Raw genomic sequence first — 22,704 nt, 5'->3', positions numbered from 1 at the left:
TCTTCGAGACGAAGTCTTCTCCGCGATGCCGTCGTGTGGACGAAGATCCGGTCCGCGGTTTTGGAGGGTCCGCGAAACCCGGGTAGGTGGCCGGTTTTGAGAAAACCGCTAAAACTCCACGCGCGGGAAGATTCCCGCCTCCACGCCGTGGCCCTAGACGCCGTTCCCGCCTCGGCCTTCTGACGACCCTAGACGCCGCCCGACGCCCGTCACCTCCTCGCCCGCAGCGAGGCCCTAGACGCCGTCGACGCCCGTCGCCTCCGTCAGTCCCGAGACCGACGCCCGTGCATCCACGACTTGGCGTTTTCAACCGCCGTCCGCCTCCTTGGTTTTGTGGCGCAAACCAAGAAACCCGCCTTCCGTCGCCGCTTGCGTCCTCAATCCAGGAGTGGACGCCACAGCTGCCGCCCAGCCCGAGCTCCTCCACGGCAACTCTACGTCGACACTCGACGCCCGTGTACCTGCAATCCAAAGATCAAGCGCACGATCACACCGCACGGTTGACAATTCACTCATCACAGGCAGGATAGAGTACTCAACATTCCTCATATAATATGGTGGTACAAACAAGTTCAACGTAGGAGCCAATTTGCGAGAACTTGGACTTATAACAACATCAGATCAAAACATAGAGAACACAAATTCAGGACAATCGTCAATAAATAAAAATTATCTACGCCCATTGTACTTTCTCTTGGGCTAGCAATTCTTTCTTAGAATGGAGACCGTGCGGTACAGCAACAGCAGAGTTTTAACGCAAGAGGTTTATATGAGGATCTTCTGTACGTTGCCTTGAAAAATGTTTCATTCTAACCAAGTGACAAAAAATATATGTGAGCGCATAAAACATGCACGGCACACCAATTCTGAATAGCTGAGCAAGAATCTGATGCTGAAAGACCTGATGTCCTCAGGAAAACTTCTTGACCTTATTGAACTCAACTCAAGCATACAGTACATTTAATTGACTTGTGCAAAGAAGCCAACTCTGAGTCCTTCACGAGTACAACAACTACTCAGCCAGCTACTGAAGAGCACAGGTAGCATCCGGGTGCTATCTAGAACGCAGAGCTGATAACTTTTCTTCTTCAAGGTCAAGGCAAAAAACTGAACACTCTAACATGTAATTTACAGCACAAGTCATTTGGCCTTCGGGGATTTACAAAGAGGGAATCACTAATACATAAGTCCTGAGTACCACCATACCAGAATATATATGATCTATCAGCATTAAATGCTTTTCAGCGCCCCTGCTGCAGTGGCTCTGAATGAGTAAACGGTCAGACAAACATTACAACTGGACAAGTATTGTTCCTTCACAGGGAGCTAAGAAAGATACCACTCAGTATTCATTCAGAAATGGCGTCTTCTGCAACCCATGTAGAGTGGGCATAGAGGATGCGCCCCTTCCACCCTTGCAGCAACCACCGGCCATCCTCGCCGACAAAGAAGCCTTTATGATGGTCCTTCATCACCTTCTCTTTCAGTACCTTAACTATGTTTGGTTTCAGTGGCAGCTGCCTCAGGCCTGCCCGCTGGTTCCTCACCTGCCACTGTCCATACTTCTCAGGATGGTTCACCAGGTCCACACCCTCACAGGCAATGACATTCAGCACAGAGTGCCCCAACATGCTCTGTTCCAGCACCGACCGCAGTTTACACTTCCTCGGGATGGTTGCATCGAGCATGTCAAAAAGCGCACTATAATAGAACAGAGCCTCCCGAAAACGTGCTAAGAAGGAGGTGCCATATGAGCTATTGACAACACCCTGGATGAAGACATCAGGTCGCATCTTCCTTATTGAATTGTGATCCAAATCCCGTTCGAGGTGGCTAGGTTGGGAGTGTAGCGGAGGCCCGTCACCGGAGGCTTGGGCCGGAGCGGAGCGACCAACCGGCCTGTTGGGCCCGTATGGGGACGCCTGGGAGGTGCAGGAGGCGGAGCCCCCCGCAGTACAGTATATGATATAAATACCGTGATTAGGGTTTATGGATATATTATTATCTTGTAAGCCGCCGCCATCAGTGCGACGTTCCTGTAAAACACTCCAGAACTAGTGAAGTCGTGACTGGCTGGTGCCCGTGATTTTTCCCTTCGTCTTGAAGGATTTTCCACATAAAATTTGCGTGTTGTGTTCTGCGTTATTGGTTGATCGTCTTCATTATTCGCCTGTTGTTTTTGTAACATTCCTGATGTTATTGAGGACAGTATCCCGGGGGCTCAGCCTATCTAAGTAGATACTCTCATCCATCAAGATACCGAAATCAAAGAGGTCAGTCACGACAAGCACCTCATCAGCATCAGTTTTGAAGAAGTCGGTGCAAATTGTTTCCCACCTTGCGGTGATGGAATGGTACTTGAATGGCACACCAAACTCACGTGCACACTTGCCAAGCCGGTGCCCTGTATCCTCAATACCCTCAGATGGACAGGACCTGGGCTGGAGGCGGCTTATAGCAGTTATCTTCACCTCTGGTGGGCCACCTTTTCTATTCGCCATCCAGCGGAGCAAGCCTACCCACTGGAATCCATGATGGGGACCGTAGTCTACAATGTGAAGCTTGCTCTTCCCAGCCATGGCATGCTCAATGGTCATAATGTTAAAAAAGAGGGCCACCCTGTTGAAACAGCAGGCTGCCATGTAAAGCTTGTAGGCCTTTAGGTACTTTATGACCAAGGGCCCCTCTGCCGTCAGCAATTGCCAAAGCTGGCTCCCTGTTCCTGCTAGACGTGCCTCCAGCCCCTTGGAGAAACATTGAGCTAGCCGTTGTGTGTCATCCCCTGTTGATGACGCATTCTGCTTTATCTGCTTCAGTAGCTCCTGCGCTGTCATGACACTGCCCGCAGCCACCGCCTGCGCACAAGGTATCAACAATGCGCATAGGTCCACCACATCAGTCCTCATCTTGCTACCACCCTTCTTATCGCTCTCATTGCCTCATCGGCCTTGGCGCTGCGCAGCTTCTCCATGTCCTTGACGCATGTTTCGTACCCGCGCAGCATCATTTTATCGAACATGTCTTCAAGCTCTTCCATCATCATCATAGCTTTGCTGGCCCTATGATTGCTGCATTCTTGTTTCACCAGCTGGTCCTTTCTAATGCCATTGTCTCTTGGCAAAAACCTGCTTGCCTCTTCAATGCTCTTCAAGAATGCGCCCCCTGCATCCTCACCCTTGGAGAAGGCTGAGCTGAGAGTGCACTGATTGCCGTTGCGACCCTGCAATAAATTCATGGCCCTCTCCATGTTGCACTTGTTGGTGGTGTTGTCACTGTTTTCACTGATGGAAGGGGAGAAGAGGATTTGGGCAAAGGGCTCCTGCACCTGGAGAAGTGCAGAGTGATCAGAGTTTCCGCACAAGATTTTGTCTTCAGCACCATCCTCCATGAGAACACGCGAGATGTAGGAGAGGACCATGTCATCAGGGAAGAGTGAACCCTGACTATCACGTGTCCAAGATTGATGGTGAGGGTGTTGACAGGTTTGTGCGACCCTTACAAAGAATTCGTCCGAGGCGGTGGTGGTGCTCAAGCTGTAGAAGAACAGACCTAGTTAGCTGCAAGTGTTTAATGGTCCAAATGTTGCTTGGATAATGGAGACGATGGCTAGCTATAATCCGTGTTCCTTGGATAATGGAGACAATAGCTGGCTACTGCACATAACAAACAAAGATACTAATATCTTTTTCTTGGGCTGGCATTTTATCAAGAAGGAATAAAAGGAAAGATACTAATATAATTGAGATGCTAAGCGTATTTAAATATAAATTAATCCTTGGGATATATGATTGTATAAAAAGTAAATATGAAAAATTCATAATGTATTTTTCTGACATAAGTTACGGTCCAGTATCACCTTGCAAAATTTTAACTTCAAACTCCATTTGTGTATATAGGGTAAAAAGACAAATCTTCTTAAGGGGTCAATTGGACAAATTGACATAGTTGTGGGAGTAAGTTGAACCAAAAAATAGTTTATGGATTTATCTGGACTTTGGCCATACTTAAGTGGAGTAATTGAGACTTTTTTCTTAAATAAGCTTACAGACTAGTATAAGGTATTGATGATCAGAAATACAGAGAAAAGGAGAGTTTCAGGGCAAGCAGTATGTGTCTTACCAAAACTTTTAGCTCATTAGCTAGCTGCAATATATCTATGCTGCCTGAATATGTGCTGTCCCAAGTGAAGATATTATTATTTCTGATTTGCCCTCCACCGATCCAAACTACGGGGTGTTGGAATCACCACCAAAGCTTGTCATGTCAAGAGGTTGCTCGCACACAAGGACAAAGAAAGGATATTGACAAAAATAGAGATAAAGAGGTACCATCACATTTACCTTGGTGTTGGAGCCATCCTTTGGCCCTTGTCCTGTCAAAAGCAGCAAGATAACGGATCGGGCAATTTTATACGACTGATCTTAGGATTTTGTCTGTTCCATTCATAAAGGGATACAGAAAAACCTTGAAAATGTTGTTGTCGAAATGTTTTTCTTTTCTAGAAATTGCCAATGTTTTTCGCTGGTAGGAAATATACCCATATATGGTAGTGAACACGTCCACTTCTGTCATTCTATCATGCCCAAAGGGGCCAAATTACTTAAAACTCAAACCTGCAGGTGAACACACAATAAGGATAGCAAAGAAAAACTACAGATTTTGTAACATGACCACATAGAAAAGGAATAGCAAATTCAGGAAATTCATGAATGAAAAGCAATCATCAATTGGTGAATCCATAGATGTTGGCCCAATAGTACCTTTTTAACTACTTTAGGATGGATTAAGGAGATTCTATATCTTGCTTCAGAAAACATTCATTCTGAACAAGGGAGTGAGAAAATGGAAGCACATTAAACATGCACAGCTTGAAGAAACAAATATGTGAATACCAATTATAAGAGCCAGTGCCATACAAGACGATTAAGAACTGCTACTGTAACACTAGTTGACTTTGCAAAATTTAATTACCTTTTCTTTCAGTACTTCAAAACAACAACAAACATAAAAATGAGAGAAACCCAACAAACACAACACATCCCACAAAACAGTGAAGCCTAGAGCTAATAACAAAACACACACACACGCACGCACACGCGTGCGCGCACACACAATCTTACTATTACTAGTTAGAGTTCCTTTAGAGCCTCCACATTGACCCTCGGCACGCACTAAAAAGAAAGATAAATTCTAGAAACTCCTATAAAAATCAGAAACACCCAACTATTAAGTCGATAATAGTAATAGGCATAAGATCTATTTTATTTTATAAAAAAACTATCTGTAGCTGCCATCATGAAAGTATAAAAATAAGAAACACCGGCCCACAAGTTGGATAGACTCTAATAATCATTATTAATTATAGGAATAGTTATACTTTATTTTTAAAAAATTACCCACCTCTTCCATTATAAAAGTAATAACCCTATATCTATATCTAAAGCACCCACCTCTGCCTCAAGTAAGCCCCTAAGTTTGCATCTAAAATTACTCATCATGTCCATTATTGAAAATAACCCAAATTAGCCCACCTATGCCATTATACAAAATAATAAAGTAACAATCTATATTTGTATCCAAATTACCCACTACCGTTATTATTAAGAACAACCTAAAGTAAACAGCTAAATTTACATCTATATTACCAACATCAGCGAATAAAAAATGATCCCAAAGTATTTCTATATATGCTTCTAAAGTACCCACTTCTATCATTGTTAGTATACAAAAAAAACTGACTTATAGTATTCAACCATGATGTGTGCCACCATGCGGACCACGTGTACAGGTATGCACAAATTGATGATAATCTTGGTTTTCATATCAAACAAATAGGTTAGGCTAAGTTTTCTAGTAAATATATGTCATAAACACATAGATATGAGATGCAACGGAGAAAACTATGTATAGGTAATTGTTAACTAAAGTTTATCAAAATATGATATGAGAAAGTTTGCATCTAAAGTACTTATTTCTGCCATTATGAAAAATAGTATGAAATAACCCTCTAAATTTGCATATAAAGTATCAAGCTCCAACATTATTAAAAATAACTTGAAGTAACTCCCTAAATTTGCATCTAAACTATCCACGTATATTATCATAAAAAATTACTCCAAAATACTTCTATACATGTTTCTAAATTATCACCTTGTAATGCAAAACAAATCTACGCCTATAGTGCTTCAATCTTAGGGTTCACTAAGAGTTTGAGAGCAGCAATAGCCTAGTGGTTAGAGCACTTGAGTAGCATCAAGCAGACTTGGGTTCGACTCCCGTGGGAGCGAATTAAATGGTTCTGGAATAATAAAAATCTAAAAAATAGGTGGGGGCTTCCCCTACTGACTTCAGGCTCTTCGGTGTTCAACAGATGCTCGAAGCTTCCAGCAAAGACTCCGCTTGTGCCTGGCGGCTACAACCCTACCCTGGTGTGCCAGCGACAGCCCTTCGCCCACTCCCGTGCCCCCTTGGCGACCGCGTCTCTCCTAGCCTGAGCTGCCTGTGAGGCCGTGACTGGTGCATGCTGCCCTCTAGGCCATGATTGGCATGCGTAGGGGGCTCCCCTGGTCCTCAATTTTGGCGCTCGTGTTCAAGCTGAAGCTGGAGAGGAAGTAAGGAGGGGACAACTGGCGATGTGCGGATGCAAGAGAAGCCAAGTGAATGCACACTGGCAATGTATCTTGTATCTTTCAGGATTGGTGCCATTTTGCTACAATGTGACATTGGCAATGTAATATAGGCTTCTACTACTAATATAATCATGACAATTCAATAGAATTGGATGGAATTTGGTGAAATGTGTTTTAGTGGCATGTGCTACCTATATTGGATGAATTCATGTTACAACTCAGTTGTAACATTCAAATTCGGATGCAATGCAATAAACTTTGTTTTCCAAATTGGACTTGATGCAATTGAGGTCACAGGTCCACAAAATTGAATGACATGTGCTGTTATGATTTGAAAAAGGAATTAATCTTAAACCCTAATATAGGTATGGTATCGTGTGTGTTGTGTATTGCTGCGTTGTTGTGCATTTCTTACATCCTAAAATAAACTCTAGGTGTACATGTACGCACAAAGCAATGATCATATAGATTTTCATCTCAAACACATAACTGAAGTTAAGGTTTCAATTAGATACATATAAAAAACACATAGAGGTACAATGCAAAGAGGAAACTACATCTGATGATGAAAATACATAGAGTAACTGATAAATAAATCCTACCAAAAGCAATGAGAAAGTATGCACATGTGTACTTGTTAGAATATAAACAAACTAGAAGCAAGGATAAGCAATTTTGATTAGCTATGGGCCTAAATATATCAATGAATTTCTAACATCTATGTCTTGACTTTTGAAAAAAGAAGTCACTTTTCAATTTGTTACAGGTGCAACAACTCATGCAGCGTGCAAGAACCTACTTCTGATCATTTTTCTTCTTTAGAGTTCGCAAAAGCTGAACTCTATAGGATGTAATTTATTGCACATTTACAGCACAAGAGATACTGCCTCACTGAACAATGTATCTTTCTCAGCTACTTGATCACAATACTGGTAAGTGGGATTGGGATTTTCGTACTATGATTCCTGGACTATATACCTATGACATGCAGATATATGAATAGCAATATAAAATGTTCTTGAAGCCGCCGAATCAGTCCTTAATAAGTGCACTGTTGAACAAATGGTACTCATGGACAAGTGCTTGTCAGGTGCTGCTAAAGACCATGTTACCATTCAGCAGCAAGAAACCAAAGGTTCATTTAGAAGGGGCGTCTTCTGCTACCCATGTTGAGTGGGCAAAGAGGGTGTGCCCAGTCCACCCCTGCAGCAGCCATTGACCGTCCTCGCTGATCAAAAATTCATTATGGTGGTTCTGCTTGACTTTCTCCTTCAGTTCCTTGACAATGTGTGGTTTCAGTGGCAGCTGCCTCAATCCAGCACGTTGGTTTCTCACTTGCCACTGTTTATATTTCTCAGGGCGGTCCATCAGGTCCACACCCTCGCAGGCAATGGCATTCAGTGCCGCGTGCCCCAGCAAGCCCTGCTCCAGCAGCACACGCAGTTGGTTCTCCCGTGGGATTGTTGCATCCAACATGTCAAACAGTGACGTGTAATAGAATAGAGCCCCGCGGATCCAAGACAAGAAGGAAGAACCACATGAGTAATTCACAATGCTCTGGATGAAGACATTTGGCCGCATATTCCTAATGTTATTGAGGACGATATCCCTAGGGCTTGGGTGATCAAAGAATACACTCTCATCCATCAAGGTACTGAAATTAAAAAGGTCATTCACGACAAGCACCTCATCATCATCTGTCTTCAAGTCCTCGATGCATACTTTGTCCGACTTCATCATGATGGCATGGAACTTGAATGGCAAGCCAAATTCACGGGCACACTTACTGAGCCACATCCCTGTATCCTCAGTTCGTTCAGTTGGGCAGGACCGTAGATTAGGGCAACCTATGGCGGTGACCTTCACCTCTGGCGGGCCACCTTCCCTACTTGCTAACAAGCGGAGCAAGCCTGCCAAATGGAACCCAAAATGTGGACCGTAATCCACAATGTGCAGCTTGCTTTTTCCCATCATGGCATGCATGAAAATCATAATTAAGTTACTGCCACCTTGATGAAGCTCCCAGCTGCCAGGTACAACGTGTAGGCCTGGAGGAACTCCATGACTGATGGGCGCTCCGTAATGAGCAACTGCCAAAGATGGCTACCGGTTCCCACTAGACGTGCCTCCAGACCCTTGGCGAAACATTGAGCTAGCCGTTGTGTGGCATCCCCTGATGCTGATGCATGTTTCTTGATCTGCTTCAGTAGCTCACGTGCACTCATGTGATTGTTTGCAGCCACCGCCTGTGCACAAAGGACCAACAATGTGCGCAAGTTCACCACATCCCTTGTCTTATTGCTAGTGCTCTTTCTGTTGTTCTTCTCTGACTCCATGGCCATGGAAATGAGCAAATTCTCCATGCTCGTGATGCATATCTCGTAGCCGCGAAACATCATCTCGTTGAACATCTTATGCGCACCAATCTCCTCCTGCTCCATCATCTTTACAGCTTTGCTGGCCCTGCTTACCTCATCTTGATGCTTGTCCCTATTGTGTCTCTTCTTGACCCCACAGTGGCTGCTACTTTCCCTAGACATACAATTCACCAGCTCGTCCCTTCTAAAACCATTGTCATTGGGCAAGAACATCTTGGCCTCTTCCATGCCCCTCAAGAATGCACCCACTGCATCCACGCCCCTGGAGAAGGCTGGGTCCAGTGTGCTTTGGTGACCATTGTTATTCTGAAACAAATCCTTGATTTCGTCCATGTCACCCCTGTTTCTGTTGTCATGGTCCACTCTGGAGGAAGGGGGAGAGAGGATTTGGGCAAAAGGCTGCTGCACCTGGACTAGTGCAGAGTGATCAGAGTATTGGTACAACAGCTTGTCGCCAGAGTCTTCCTCCATGAGCATGTCCGATACATAGGAAAGCACCGTGTCATCAGGTGAGAATGGGCCCTGACAACCTTCGGGTATCAGGAGAAAGTCTAGGAAGACGACTGGGGATGGAGGTGATGGGTCCATGAGACCCTCAGCAAAGAATTCCTCTGGAGTAGTGGCCATGGTGAAAATAGGTGGTTTGGTTGTTGATCCATTAATCAAATAATTTAGGTAAGAAGATCAAATCAAGAATTTCATTATATCCCTTTCTTCTACCTTCGATTTTAGATCAAGTATGCTTGTGGTGTGGTAGCTTTTATCATAACATCATCAAAAGAAAAATCCTTGATAGGGTTGCAAGTGTTTGGTGATCCCTATGTTTCTTGTTGGATAATGGAGACGATGGCTAGCTATGATTCCCATGTTGCTTTGATATTGCAGACAATAGCTACCTACTGCACAAACAAAGACTATTTTCTTTTACCTATTAATAAGGCAAAGCAAGAGGACAGTATTTTGTGGTACAAAATATATTTAAATAAGTTTTACAGAAGATTAATATAAAGTATTAATGATCAGAAACATAGAGAAAGAGGAAAAGATTCAAGGCAAGAAGCATCTTACATGGTTATAGGTTTCAGCTCATTAACAGCTATGCCAAGTCAACATAGTATTCGCTTGGATCCTGTCCAATCCATGCAAGTACAAGACAAGCTCTCCTTGCTGCCTGTCAAAATCAACCAAGGTTAGTAGGTTACTGTGTCGGGAGGTTTGCCCGCATAGATGGACAAAGAAAGGGTCTTGATAAAGATGGACATAAAGAGATACCATCTCATTCATCTTGGTGTCGCAGCCATCTTCTGACCTTGTCCCGTCATAAGCAGCAAGACCATGCAGGAAAACAATACTAGGGCAGATCAGCAGATCATTTTGGTTCTATTCACAAAAAGAACTTCCGTTTCAAAAAAATTATTTACAAAATCAGTTACAGCCTGGAAAATTTTAATACTCAAGGCCAGCAATTAGAAGTGTTCCTGTATACAGTGGTATTATAGTAAAGGTAAACATGTCGGTCCTCTTCCATTCCTGCTCTACGGAGCTTCTATATGTTGTTTCAGAAAATATTCATTCTGAACATGAGAAAAACAATGGGAGCACATAAAACATGCATAGTGCCACAGTTCAAGTAATAAATTTGTTACCCATGTTGGGTGCTTTGAGCACACTGCCACCCTGCAACAAATCCATGGTCCCTGTCGTGTTACCCATGTTGATGTATTGCCGTTGTTTGCGCTGAAGGAAGGGAAGGAGAGGATTTCGGGCTGCTGCACCTGGAGTAGTACAGGGTGATCATAGTATTGGCACAAGAGTTCGTTGTCAGTGTCCTCCATGACGTGCAGCATAGGAAAGTACCATGTCATCAGGGGAGAGCTGACCCTGACTATCACTATTTGGCATCGTGGGAAGCTCGAGACAGATGGGGATTGCGGTAAAGGGTCTGTGAGGCCCTCCACAAATATTTCTTCCAGGACGGTGTCCATGGAGTTCAATGGTATGGTGGCAATGTTGTGTGGTAGCTTTTGATCAAATCATCATCAGGAGAATGCAAGTGTTGGATGATTCAAATGCTTCTTTGGATAATGGAGACAATAGCTAGCTGTAACCCATGTTGCGTGGATAATGGAGACGATATATAGCTACTGTATAAAGCAAACATATATAATATTTTCTTTTATCCATAGGAAATGGCAAAGGAAAAGGATAGTATTGTGCAATGAAAAACATACTCCCTCCATATTTAAATATGTGATGTTTAGGACAAGCTAATTAGTTCATAATTAACTAAATTGGCTTGTCCTAAACACCATATGTTTAAATATGAAGGAGTATTTAAATAAGCCTTATAGTTGAATATAAAGTATATTAATGATCAGAAACGCAGAGAAAAAGCTGAGTTTTGATTCAAGGCAGGCATTGAGCATCTTACCTACAGATAGAGCTAGCTTTAGCTGATTAGCTGCAGCATATCTTTGTTGTCTGGATAGGTGCTGTGCCAAATGAAATTATCTTGGAGTTGCCTTCCACCCCATCCAACCCATGTGAAGATTAGACAAACCCATTACTGTGTGTTGGAATCACCAAAGCTGGCCATATCGGGAGGTTGCCAGCACAAAAGGACAAAGAATAGGTCTTGAGAAAGATGGAGATAAGGAGATGACATTCCATTCATCTTGGTACTGGAGCCATCCTTCGGCCCTTGTCCTGTCAAAACAGCAATATCTTGGAGAAAAGCAATTTTCGATTAATCTCAGGATATTCTGTCTGTTCCAATCACACATGGAAAGAGTAAACTGGGAAAGATTTAAAGTCCCAAAATTTGTTATACTTCAATATTTTTCCTAGACACTGCCAATGCTTATCAAGTTAATATACATGTTTACAGTCATAAATATGTTCAGTCCCTTGTTTCTTTCCTGCTTCACGGACGGACCAAATTATGAGTAATTAATACCTGCAGGTTAACAGATAAACAGGGCACATAAATGCTATTGTTTTGTAACATGATCAGACCAAAACATAGAGAAGATATTGCAAATCCAAGACAATCATGAATCAAGAAAAAATTTATCTATGGGCAGATTCAAAAGATGTCTAATCAATAATTATAATACCTTTTTATTGGGGACCTGCAATGCTCAAATTTCCTTCTTTGGAACAGAAGCCAAGAAATTTTGCAGCAACTGGCAAGTAACAAAGTTACAGTATCAACTGTTATCTGTTTTAGTGCAGCAAAAAGGAATGTCAATATTCGGGGCTGGTGTCTTCTGCCACTCAAGTCCTGTAACCCTGCAGCAGTCAATCAGAGCTAAATGAATAACACAACAAATAATACTAGTTGCTTATATAGTTATATTGGACATGTTTTATTTTAACTTACAATGTTATAGGGAAATCCTTTTTGAATTACAGCAGATACTTCTGATTATCGAATCAACTAAATAGAAAAAAGTTGAAAAAATTGCCCTACTTTGCTCTTAAACTTCAAAGTTTTTTTTTCTTCTCGAATACGCGGGAGAGCTGCGTATCAATATCTTAAGAAGAGAATGGGTGTAAAGAAACCCAAAAGTACAGCACAGGTTTTTGTTTTGGGCAAACCTGTACAAAAAACCCCTATACTATCAGAATTATAAGCCTTTTCCTAAAGCACCAAGACCTAAACTAGACAATGTTGCAAACCAAATGAACTTCAGGACAATGTTGGGTGTGTTCTACGCTGATGATATTTAGCCTTATGTTCCTTCCCAATTACATAGATGGACACTTCAAATCTGCTGATGAGCAAACAGGTAGCAATGCTATTGATTTGAGATGAAAAATAAACGTGCATAGAGAATGAAGCAGAGTTTACAGGCAAGAAATAGGTAGCTTCTATATGTTGCTTCGAAAATTATTTGTCTAAACGAGAGAAATATAATTAAGCACATAAAGCACGCATAGCTTCCAGAAACAAATTTCCGGACACCAGTTTTTGAATAGCCTGTGCAACCATACTAGCTGATCAAGAATCAGCTATAAGCAGTTCCAATCCATTTGACTTGGGGAAATGTCTCTACCACATTGAACTCCACAAATGCACATGGTAACTTTAATAAAATTTTGCTAATTCACAGTCATCTCTGAATTCTTTGCATGTACAACACCTCAGGCAACTAAACAGAAGCATTTAGTTGCAACAAACTAATGCTGATTGTTTGACGGGATTTTGTGCAATCATCTTGGAATACAATCTTATGAATTGTATGCGCTAAATGCGAACGAGAACTCAGAGAAGAAAGGAAAAGCAACTAACTAAACGTTAGCTGCATGGACGTCGCGGGAGCTAGCATGTGAAGCCCCAAGCAAATCAAGAACGTGCAGGGTTCCATGCGTGCACGTACGTGCTCATCAAAACCTGTACAATACGTGTGGAGGTGCTGCCACACGGCCGGGCCCGCATAGTAGCCGGCGCGGTTTGGAAAATTCTAGAAGCAAACCGAGAGCCCTCGAAACCTCTTATCGTGGTATACGCGTACGCCGGCTTAGGATGGAAATATGCACGCACGCATCAGCCTTAGCTTCCTGGCTTCTCACGGGTGCTAGAGAGCCTCCTTGATCAGGCCCACAGTGCAGCGAGTCAGGCCGGCCGGATACTCATCTCGTTCCGTTAAGAGTTACAGATATGTGCGGCTCCGTTTTACACGGCAACAGATAGACAAACCTGCGGATATTTACTCAACAAACTAGAGGCGGCGCCGGAGGGGAGACACGTAACCCTGAGCCCTGCCTGTCTAAAGGCTGGGGCGTCTCCTGTGCAGGGTTTTAGAGGAGGAGGGGATCAGCGCGGGCGCAAGAAAGCAGAGGTAAAAGGAGGAGCCCAAGTCACGCCTGTACCTTCACCTCTCATCTGCACCACGCCGGCGCCACCCGTCGTCCTCGAGCTCGCCGTCCACAGTCAAGGAGCCGGGAGCCGGCAACCGCGTCGACGCCAAGCGAAGGTCAAGGAAGCTAGCGAGAACGAAGCCATGGCGCCCCTGTTCACCCTTGGAGGCGCAGCAGGTTGATCCTCCGTCCACCCCCATCTGCCTTTTTACAGATCGCATCCACGCACAATCACTGGTGCTCGCCGGATCGCTGCCCGTCTACGTCCGGGGTGCTGTATGTGTTAGAATTTAGGGATCGACTAAGCGCCAGTTAGCTCGGTGATTAGCCAAATAAGATAGCATTTGTGTCTAACTTGGAAGGAAACAGAGAGGGAGAGAGAAGGAAAGAGGTGCCGTACCCCCGGTTGATGAGCCGGCATCGCCATTGCTTGCCATGGCGATGAAGAATCAGAGCCGTAGTCGAAGACGAGGGTGGCGGGCCGGCGGCGAAGTCGAGCAGAGGCGGCGGCGCTTGGCGCAGAGGCGGTGGCGCTTCCCGTCACTTCAGCGCCCCCTTAGATCGGATTGGCTAGGGTTTTTGGGTGAGCTACAGGCATGGCGGCGAACCTCATGTCGCGTGCCCCGGCCCCCACCTCCTATTTATTCTGGTGCTGCGCGACGGGGGCCCACACGCCATTGACTTGGCTGTGCGCCCCCGATCGGGCCGGGTCGAGATCAAACTAACATTCTCCCTTTTGATCTCTACTAACTTACTCACTTCTTACGTCCGATTTCATTCAGATTAGTACATTGAGCATGCCTCGTCTCAACAGTTATTACTGTTGGATTAACAGCCACAACATACTTTTCCGTTTGAAACAGAACCCTACTTTTAGGCCCTTACTGTCCAGGAATTATAGGCTTTCCCGTAAACCCATGCCGGCTAAGTGTTCTCTGAACACATTGGGTGGTAAGCCTTTTGTGAGCGGATCCGCTAACATCTTCTTTGTGCTCAAATACTCAAGACTAATTGTATGATCCTGGATTTGCTCTTTAACAACATAAAACTTTATGTCAATGTGTTTGGCAGCTCCACTTGACTTGTTATTGTGAGCGTAAAATACTGCAGGCTCATTGTCGCAGTACATCTTTAGTGGTTTTTCTATGCTGTCAACCACTCTTAATCCGGGTATAAATTTCTTTAGCTATTTAACCTACCCCGATGCCTCGTAACAAGCTATAAATTCTGCATACATCGTAGACGATGCAGTGACTGTCTGTTTAGAGCTTTTCCACGATATAGCTCCACCTGCGAGAGTAAACATATAGCCTGACGTGGATTTTCTGTCATCCTTATCTCCCGCAAAATCTGAGTCTAAATAAACCTCTATTACTAGAGATTCAGATCTCCTGTATGTTAGCATGAGGTCTTTTGTTCCTTGCACATAACGCAAGGCTTTCTTAACCATTTTCCAATGTTGTATCTCTTGATTACTCTGAAATCTGCCAAGTATCCCGGTAACAAAAGCTAAGTCAGGGCGCGTACATACTTGAGCATACTGTAGACTTCCGACAGCTGAAGCATATGGTACCGCTTTCATCTGATCGATTTCATACTGATTTCTGGGACACTGAAATTTCCCATAACTATCACCCTTGACTATAGGAGCAGGTGTTGGCTTACTCGCATGCATACCGTACTTCTTTAGTACCTTTTCTAGGTATGCTTTCTGCGATAATCCTAAAACCCCCTTGTTTCTATCTCGGTGAATCTCAATTCCTAAAACGAATGAAGCTTCACCTAAATCTTTCATATCGAACTTTGAGGACAAGAATTTCTTTGTCTCTAATAGCAGATCAATACCACTGCTAGCAAGCAGAATATCATCCACATACAGAATAAGAAAAATGAATTTTCCATTCTTAAATTTTACGTAAATGCAGTTGTCCTCCTCATTTTCTTTGAAACCAAACTTTCTTACGGTTTCATCGAATTTCAAATACCACTGTCTGGAGGCTTGCTTTAATCTATAAATGGATTTTTTAGACGACATCCCATCTTTTCTTTTCCTTCCACGATAAAACCTTTTGGCTGTGCCATGTAAACATTCTCATAAAGGTCCCCGTTTAGGAACGCCGTCTTTACATCCATCTGATGTAACTCTAAATTATAATGCGCTACTAACGCCATTATAATTCTGAAGGAGTCCTTGCATGAAATAGGAGAAAACGTCTCATTATAATCTATCCCTTCTCTTTGCGTGAAACCTTTCGCCACAAGTCGCGCTTTATATCTTTCTATATTCCCTTTGGAGTCACATTTCGTCTTGTAGACCCATTTACAGCCTACTGTTTTGGCTCCTTTAGGAATTTCTTCTAGATCCCAAACATCGTTGGTACTCATCGATTTCATTTCATCTTTCATGGCTTCCAACCATTCAGACGAATGAACGCTTCTCATGGCTTCTTCAAATGAAGTGGGGTCAACCTCCATCTGAATTTTCTCGCTATTATAGATTTGATAATCGCTCGAAATAGCGGGGTTTCTTGTTCTTTGAGACCTTGTCGGTGCCTCAGCTATCGGCACTTCTTCTACTTGGGGCTGCTGTTGCTCCCCCTGATGTGCGGCTACCGGTTCTGTCGGATCCTGAAGGATAGGTTCCTGATTCTGACTCGTCGCCGCAGCTGGAGAACTAACAACAGGTGCTGGCACCGTAGGTGAAGCAGCAACTGGTGAAGAACTAACAACAGGTGCTGACACCGTAGGTGAAGCAGCAACAGGCAACATGAAAAATGGATCTTGGATCATCGGAGTAGGTACGAAAACCCGCTTCTCCTCAAGGTCAATCTTTCGAGCTACCGTGCTCCCCCTCATCATCTGATCCTCTAAAAAGACAGCGTGTCTCGTTTCTACGAACTTTGTATATCCATTAGGACAGTAAAAACGATAACCCTTCGACTTTTCTGGATAGCCAATAAAATGGCAACTTACTGTCTTAGGGTCTAACTTTCCGATATTTGGATTGAATACTTTCGCCTTAGCTAGACAGCCCCACACATGTAAATAATTTAGTGTGGGTTTTCTCCCTGTCCATAACTCATACGGTGTTTTAGGCACCGACTTACTTGGTACGCGATTAAGAATATGAATAGCGGTTTTTAACGCCTCCATCCATAGATTAACCGGTAACGTGGAGTAGCTTAGCATACTTCTCACCATATCCATTAAGGTACGGTTACGTCTTTCAGCGACTCCATTTTGCTGAGGCTCGCCCGGTGTAGAGTACTGAGCTACTATTTCATTTTCCTGTAGAAACCTTGCAAAGGGTCCAGGAATTTGGCCATACGGGGTGTGTCGGCCATAGTACTCACCTTCACGGTCAGATCTTACTATTTTTATCTTAAGATTTTGCTAATTTTCTACTTCAGCCTTAAAAATTTTGAATTTATCCAATGCTTCTGATCTTTCTTTAATTGGATAAATATAGCCATAACGCGAATAATCATCTGTAAACGTTATGAACGAATCATAACCGTCTACAGACTTTATGGGAAATGGACCACAGATGTCTGTGTGCACTATCTCCAAAATCCCTGAACTGCATTTGGCTCCTTTCTTTATTTTCTTAACGTACTTTCCTTTAACGCAATCGATGCAATATTCTTCATTTGAAAAATCTAACGGATGGAGAATATTTTCTTTAATTAATCTCTCAATTCTCCCCCTCGAAATATGGCCTAAACGACAGTGCCATAATTTCGCTAAATTTTCGTTGTCGCTTCATTTGCGCTTATTACTTGCGTCGTTAATCGTGCGTTCAATACTCGTAGTATTGCTAACAGAATTCACAGTCTGATGCATAGGCAACATATAAAGTTTGTCTTGTCGGATGGTAAGACCAACACACTGACTTTTAAAAATAATCTCACATTGTTCTTTGCCAAAATGACAATCATAACCATCATCTGCCAGATATGATACTGAAATTAAGTTTCTAGACAAAGAGGGTACATAAAGAACATTATGCAAGTGGAGTCTAAAGCCGTTCTCTAATTCTAACGTGAGTTGACAAACTGCTTCAACGTCGGCTCTAACTCCATTGGCGACTTTCAGCCATCTATCCCCTCTTTGTAGCATCATTCTTATACTTATACCCTGCAAGGAATTAGCAACATGAACAGTTGCACCTGAGTCAATCCACCAAGTAGATTTAGAATAACTTACGTACAGGGTCTCATCTATAAATGTGATAACATCCTCACCTTTCTTAATTAAATGCCTTAGAAAATCTGGTCAATCTTTCTTGTAGTGTCCTGTCTTGTGACACCACATGCATTGATCTTTTTCAATGTGTGGTTGATCTTTCTTTGCAATCCTTCAGGATCCTTGCCTGGGTGAGTCGAAGAAGAAGAAGAAGTGGAACCTCGTTTGAACTGAGGTTTCCCTTGTGGCCTCGTGTATTTGTCAGAAGAGTTGTTTCTTTTGTTGTGCCTAACATAGTTGAGCGTATCACCATGCGAGGCTTTAAGTCTTTCCTCTTCTTGCACACACATCGCGATGAGCTTCTCTAGATCCCATGTCTCTGGGCTGATGTTGTAGTTAACAACAAAAGTCTCAAACTCTTTTGGCAGAGAAGCCAGAACCAAATGGACAACGAAAGCATGAGGAAGCTCCATGTCCATAGGTTTGAGCTTGGATGCCATGTTGCTCATTTTCAGTATGTGCTCTCATACACCACCGCCAGTGTACTTGTTATTTACTAACCTCTGAATCAGAGTTTGTGCATAAGCTTTTGAAGAGCCAACAAATTGACTCTCAACTTTCTTCAAGTACTCAACTGCGGTGGCGCAATCTGGGATTGCTCCCCTGATACTATCTATAATGGAACTCTTAATGACCATCAAGCACTTCCTGTTGGAAGAGTTCCATTTTGCTCTCTCAAGATCGTACTTCATTTGAACATTAGCATGTTCTCTCTGACGGGCTTGCCAAGCAGTAGAGGTCTCTTCCGGATCCCTCACCAGTTCCTCAGGACCAACGGGAAACGGTGAGGTGATGGCTAAGTCGATATCTGACAGTGCGAGAGCCACTTCTAGCTTCTGTGCCCATATCCCGTAGTTGGAACCATCCAACGGCGGTATAGCATTAATGAAAGTCATTGCGTTAGATCCTGAAATTTAAATCAAGAAAAGTGAGAACTGCTTTATAAAATGATGATTGCATTATTTCTAAAATACCGTTGGGCAGAATTAGAGCAAATGCATGGAAACTTACTTAAAAAATTATAATACTGCTATTATCAACGTTGGTTAGAAAATAACAATATTATAACAGAATAAAAACTTAAAACTGACTCCTTTAATTATAATATCTCGTTGGTTCTAAGATAATTAAAGGATATAACTTAATTAAATTTGCAGCGGAAAAATAAACTATGCTTATTTTCAGAAACTTTCTAACTTACTATCTCTCTATTTAATTTGTCACGTTGGTGCAAAATAAAATATAGAAGAAAACATACATGAAATGTCCAAAAGAAAATTTCTGAAAAATGCTTAACAAGATTTACTATGTATCTGGCCCAACACGGCCCAAAACAGCCCAGTGCGGCCCGGCCCAGCGTGGCCAATGCGCGCGCGCGGGGCGCTGACCCGCGCACCAAGCCGCAACCTGGGCCTGGGCCGGGAAAGCCGCGCCCCGCCTGGGCCAAAAGCGGCCCGCACGCCCGCGGATCGACTGCGACCGTCCGATCGCGATTGACGGTCGCGCGTTGATCCCGGCGGGTCAAAACCCGCACGCGAGCGCCGCGCCCAGAAACCCTAGCTCACTCTCTTCTCTCCCCCTTCGGTCTCTCTTGCCTCCTCCTCGCGACGGCGACCGAGGCGATGGCGCTGCCGCGGGCCTCCTCGCCGGCGAGCGCGCTCACCTGTACGTGAGCGCGCCGCCGTCGAGTGGGCCTGTGGTGGCTAGCTAGCCCGCGCGCGAGGCACGGTGGGGATCCGCGAGCGACAGCGCGCTCGGGATGGCACGGCCCATCGACGACGGTGGTGCGCCGGAGCTCCTGGGCCTCGGCGGTGCTATCTCGTGGAGCAGGGAGCTCCCGGTGGCGAGGTAAGCCTTCTTTCTTGCTCGATTAGGGCTAGTGTTAGGGTTAGGGTTAGGTTTTGCATGGAGTGCTTGGGTGCTTTCACCCCGAAGGGTTGGAATCGATCTGTCTGTTCTTGCCTTGCAATTTCTCTCGAGTTGATTTGAAATCCCCTCCTTCTAATTGCTATTTCTTTCTTACCCGAGCCTAACGTCACTTAGTTAGGTTTACTGATACCATTGTTAGAATTTAGGGATCGACTAAGCGCCAGTTAGCTCGGTGATTAGCCAAATAAGATAGCATTTGTGTCTAACTTGGAGGGAAACAGAGAGGGAGAGAGAAGGAAAGAGGTGCCGTACCCCCGGTTGATGAGCCGGCATCGCCATTGCTTGCCATGGCGATGAAGAATCAGAGCCGTAGTCGAAGACGAGGGTGGTGGGCCAGCGGTGAAGTCGAGCAGAGGCGGCGGCGCTTGGCGCAGAGGCAGTGGCGCTTCCCGTCACTTCAGCGCCCCCTTAGATCGGATTGGCTAGGGTTTTTGGGTGAGCTACAGGCACGGCGGCGAACCTCGTGTCACGTGCCCCGGCCCCCACCTCCTATTTATTCTGGCACTGCACGACGGGGGCCCACACGCCATTGACTTGGCTGTGCGCCCCCGATCGGGGCGCGTAACGGACTCCGGATCGGTCGTTGGACCGATCCGGGTCGAGATCAAACTAACAGTATGAGCATGTTGACAAAGAAGAGGCTCAGCTGGTGAAGGGAGCAGGGCCGGCGACGAGACCGCCCACGCCATGCGGCCAAGTCCGGCACATGCCGACGGCGCAGCAGCGAAGACGCCAGGGCAGGAATCGACATGCCGACGGCGCTGCCGCGAAGACGTCGAGACGGGAGACGACGCCGAGATGGAGGCGGACGATGCTGTGATGCCGGGCTGTCGCAAGACGCCGCTGCGCCAGCGACCCGAGGAGCCGCGTCGAGCCGGGGAGTCAGTTCATCAATCGGACGTCCGAGCGTGTGCTCACGTGCGAGCTCATGCTATTAGCATTGGATCAGCTACCGCATTGATTAGACTAGAAGAGCTCGTACAATTCTTAAGCAATCTGTTCAACAGAGAGAGAGACAGGAGAGGGGCACGGGGTATACCTTCGTGCCATTGCGTCGCAGTCGACGTCGTCGTGCCCGCCATGGTCGTGCAGCGCAGGTGCTCGCGGTGGCCGAGGCGAACAGGGGCCGGTGATGGTGCTTCCCGCCGCTACCGCGCTCAATCTAGATCGGCTAGGGTTGCAGTGTTAGTGGGGTGGCGGCGGCCGGTGATTCTCGTGCCCCGTGCCGCTGGCCCCCACCTGTCTATATAGCGCAGCGCGACAGGAGCCCACCAGCTAGGAACGAGCTGGGGCGCCCCCGATCAGGGCGCGGGGTGAGGAGGCCCATCGGGCCCGTTAGGGTCCGATGGTCAACAAGAGATCAACCTAACAGTCTCCCCCTTGATCTCACCCCGTACTTTTCTTTTACTTTTACTTTTTCGTGTTTCATCATAGATTTGTCCATAGAGCTTGCCTCATCGTCACGATCATCGGTCCATAGATTTAGCAGCTACAATACACGCTTCCATTCAGAGATGGATTCTTTAACCTTTGGGGCCCTTGTAGTCCGAAGATCACAGGCTATCCCTTAGCCCCATGCCGGCTACGTGTTCCTTGAACACGCTGGGTGGTAAGCATTTCATTAGCGGATCCGCAAGCATTTTTACTGTGCTTATATACTCGAGATTTATAATCTGATCTCGGACTTTATCTTTCACAACATAATACTTTATATCTATGTGTTTGGCAGCACCACTTGTCTTGTTGTTGTGTGCATACATTACTGCGGGCTTCGCAGTATAACTGTAATGGTCTAGATATGTCATCAACCATTTTCAGACCGGGTATAAACTTCTTTAGCCAGTTCACCTGCCCTGTAGCCTCATAATATGCAACAAACTCGGCATACATTGTGGACGATGTAGTGACGGTTTGTTTACAACTTTTCCACGATATTGCTCCCCCGGCAAGGGTGAACACATATCCAGACGTGGATTTTCTATTATGTCCTGCATAATCAGAGTCTGAGTATCCTACGAAACGCAGAGATTCTATTTTTTTGTATGTTAACATGAGACCTTTGGTTCCTTGCAAATAGCGCAGAACTTTCTTTACTAACTTTCAGTATTCTGGTCCTGGATTACTCTGAAATCTGCCAAGCAACCCGGCAACGTAAGATATATCAGGGCGTGTGCACACTTGTGCATACTGTTCTTTCCACAGCAGAAGTATATGGTACCATTTTTATTTGATCAATTTCATATTAAGTCTTGGGGCATTGAAATTCCCCATATCTGTCGTCCTTAACTATAGGTGCAGGTGAGGCACTGCATTTATGCATATTAAATTTCTTTAGGACCTTTTCTATATATGTCTTTTGAGACAGTCCTAATACCCCTTTCATTCTGTCTCGATGAATCTCGATTCCCAGAACGAATCTTGCTTCACCAAGATCTTTCATCTCGAAATGTGAGGATAAAAACTTTTTCGTTTCTAGTAGCAGACTGATGTCACTACTTGCCAGTAGGATGTCATCTACATACAGAATTAGGAAGAGATATTTCTCATTCTTGAACTTTGCGTAAACGCAAATATCCTCAACATTCTCTTTGAACCCGAATTCTTTTATTGTTTTATCGAACTTCAAGTACCACTGTCTTGAAGCTTGCTTTAGCCCATAA

At 44.6% G+C, this 22,704-nt stretch overlaps 2 protein-coding genes across 2 annotated transcripts; both read right to left on the bottom strand.

Moving 5' to 3' along the window:
• Positions 1 to 1,349: 1,349 nt before the first annotated feature.
• LOC112872425 (scarecrow-like protein 14) lies at positions 1,350 to 2,906 on the bottom strand. Its single transcript, XM_025935493.1, has 2 exons — positions 2,187 to 2,906; positions 1,350 to 1,793 (listed from the first exon to the last, which is right to left on the bottom strand). Exons 1-2 carry the CDS (start codon positions 2,904 to 2,906, stop codon positions 1,350 to 1,352), a joined length of 1,164 nt encoding a protein of 387 aa, XP_025791278.1.
• Positions 2,907 to 7,766: 4,860 nt separating this feature from the next.
• On the bottom strand, positions 7,767 to 9,634 carry LOC112872423 (scarecrow-like protein 34). Its single transcript, XM_025935492.1, has 2 exons — positions 8,737 to 9,634; positions 7,767 to 8,539 (listed from the first exon to the last, which is right to left on the bottom strand). The coding sequence occupies exons 1-2, from the start codon at positions 9,632 to 9,634 to the stop codon at positions 7,767 to 7,769; spliced, it is 1,671 nt and encodes a 556-aa protein (XP_025791277.1).
• Positions 9,635 to 22,704: the final 13,070 nt, after the last annotated feature.

Source organism: Panicum hallii, chromosome 8 (genome assembly GCF_002211085.1).
Source record: "Panicum hallii strain FIL2 chromosome 8, PHallii_v3.1, whole genome shotgun sequence".
Lineage (NCBI taxonomy): Eukaryota > Viridiplantae > Streptophyta > Magnoliopsida > Poales > Poaceae > Panicum > Panicum hallii.
The sequence above is the reverse complement of the archived record's forward strand: the minus strand, read 5'-3'. Positions and strand labels throughout refer to the sequence as shown.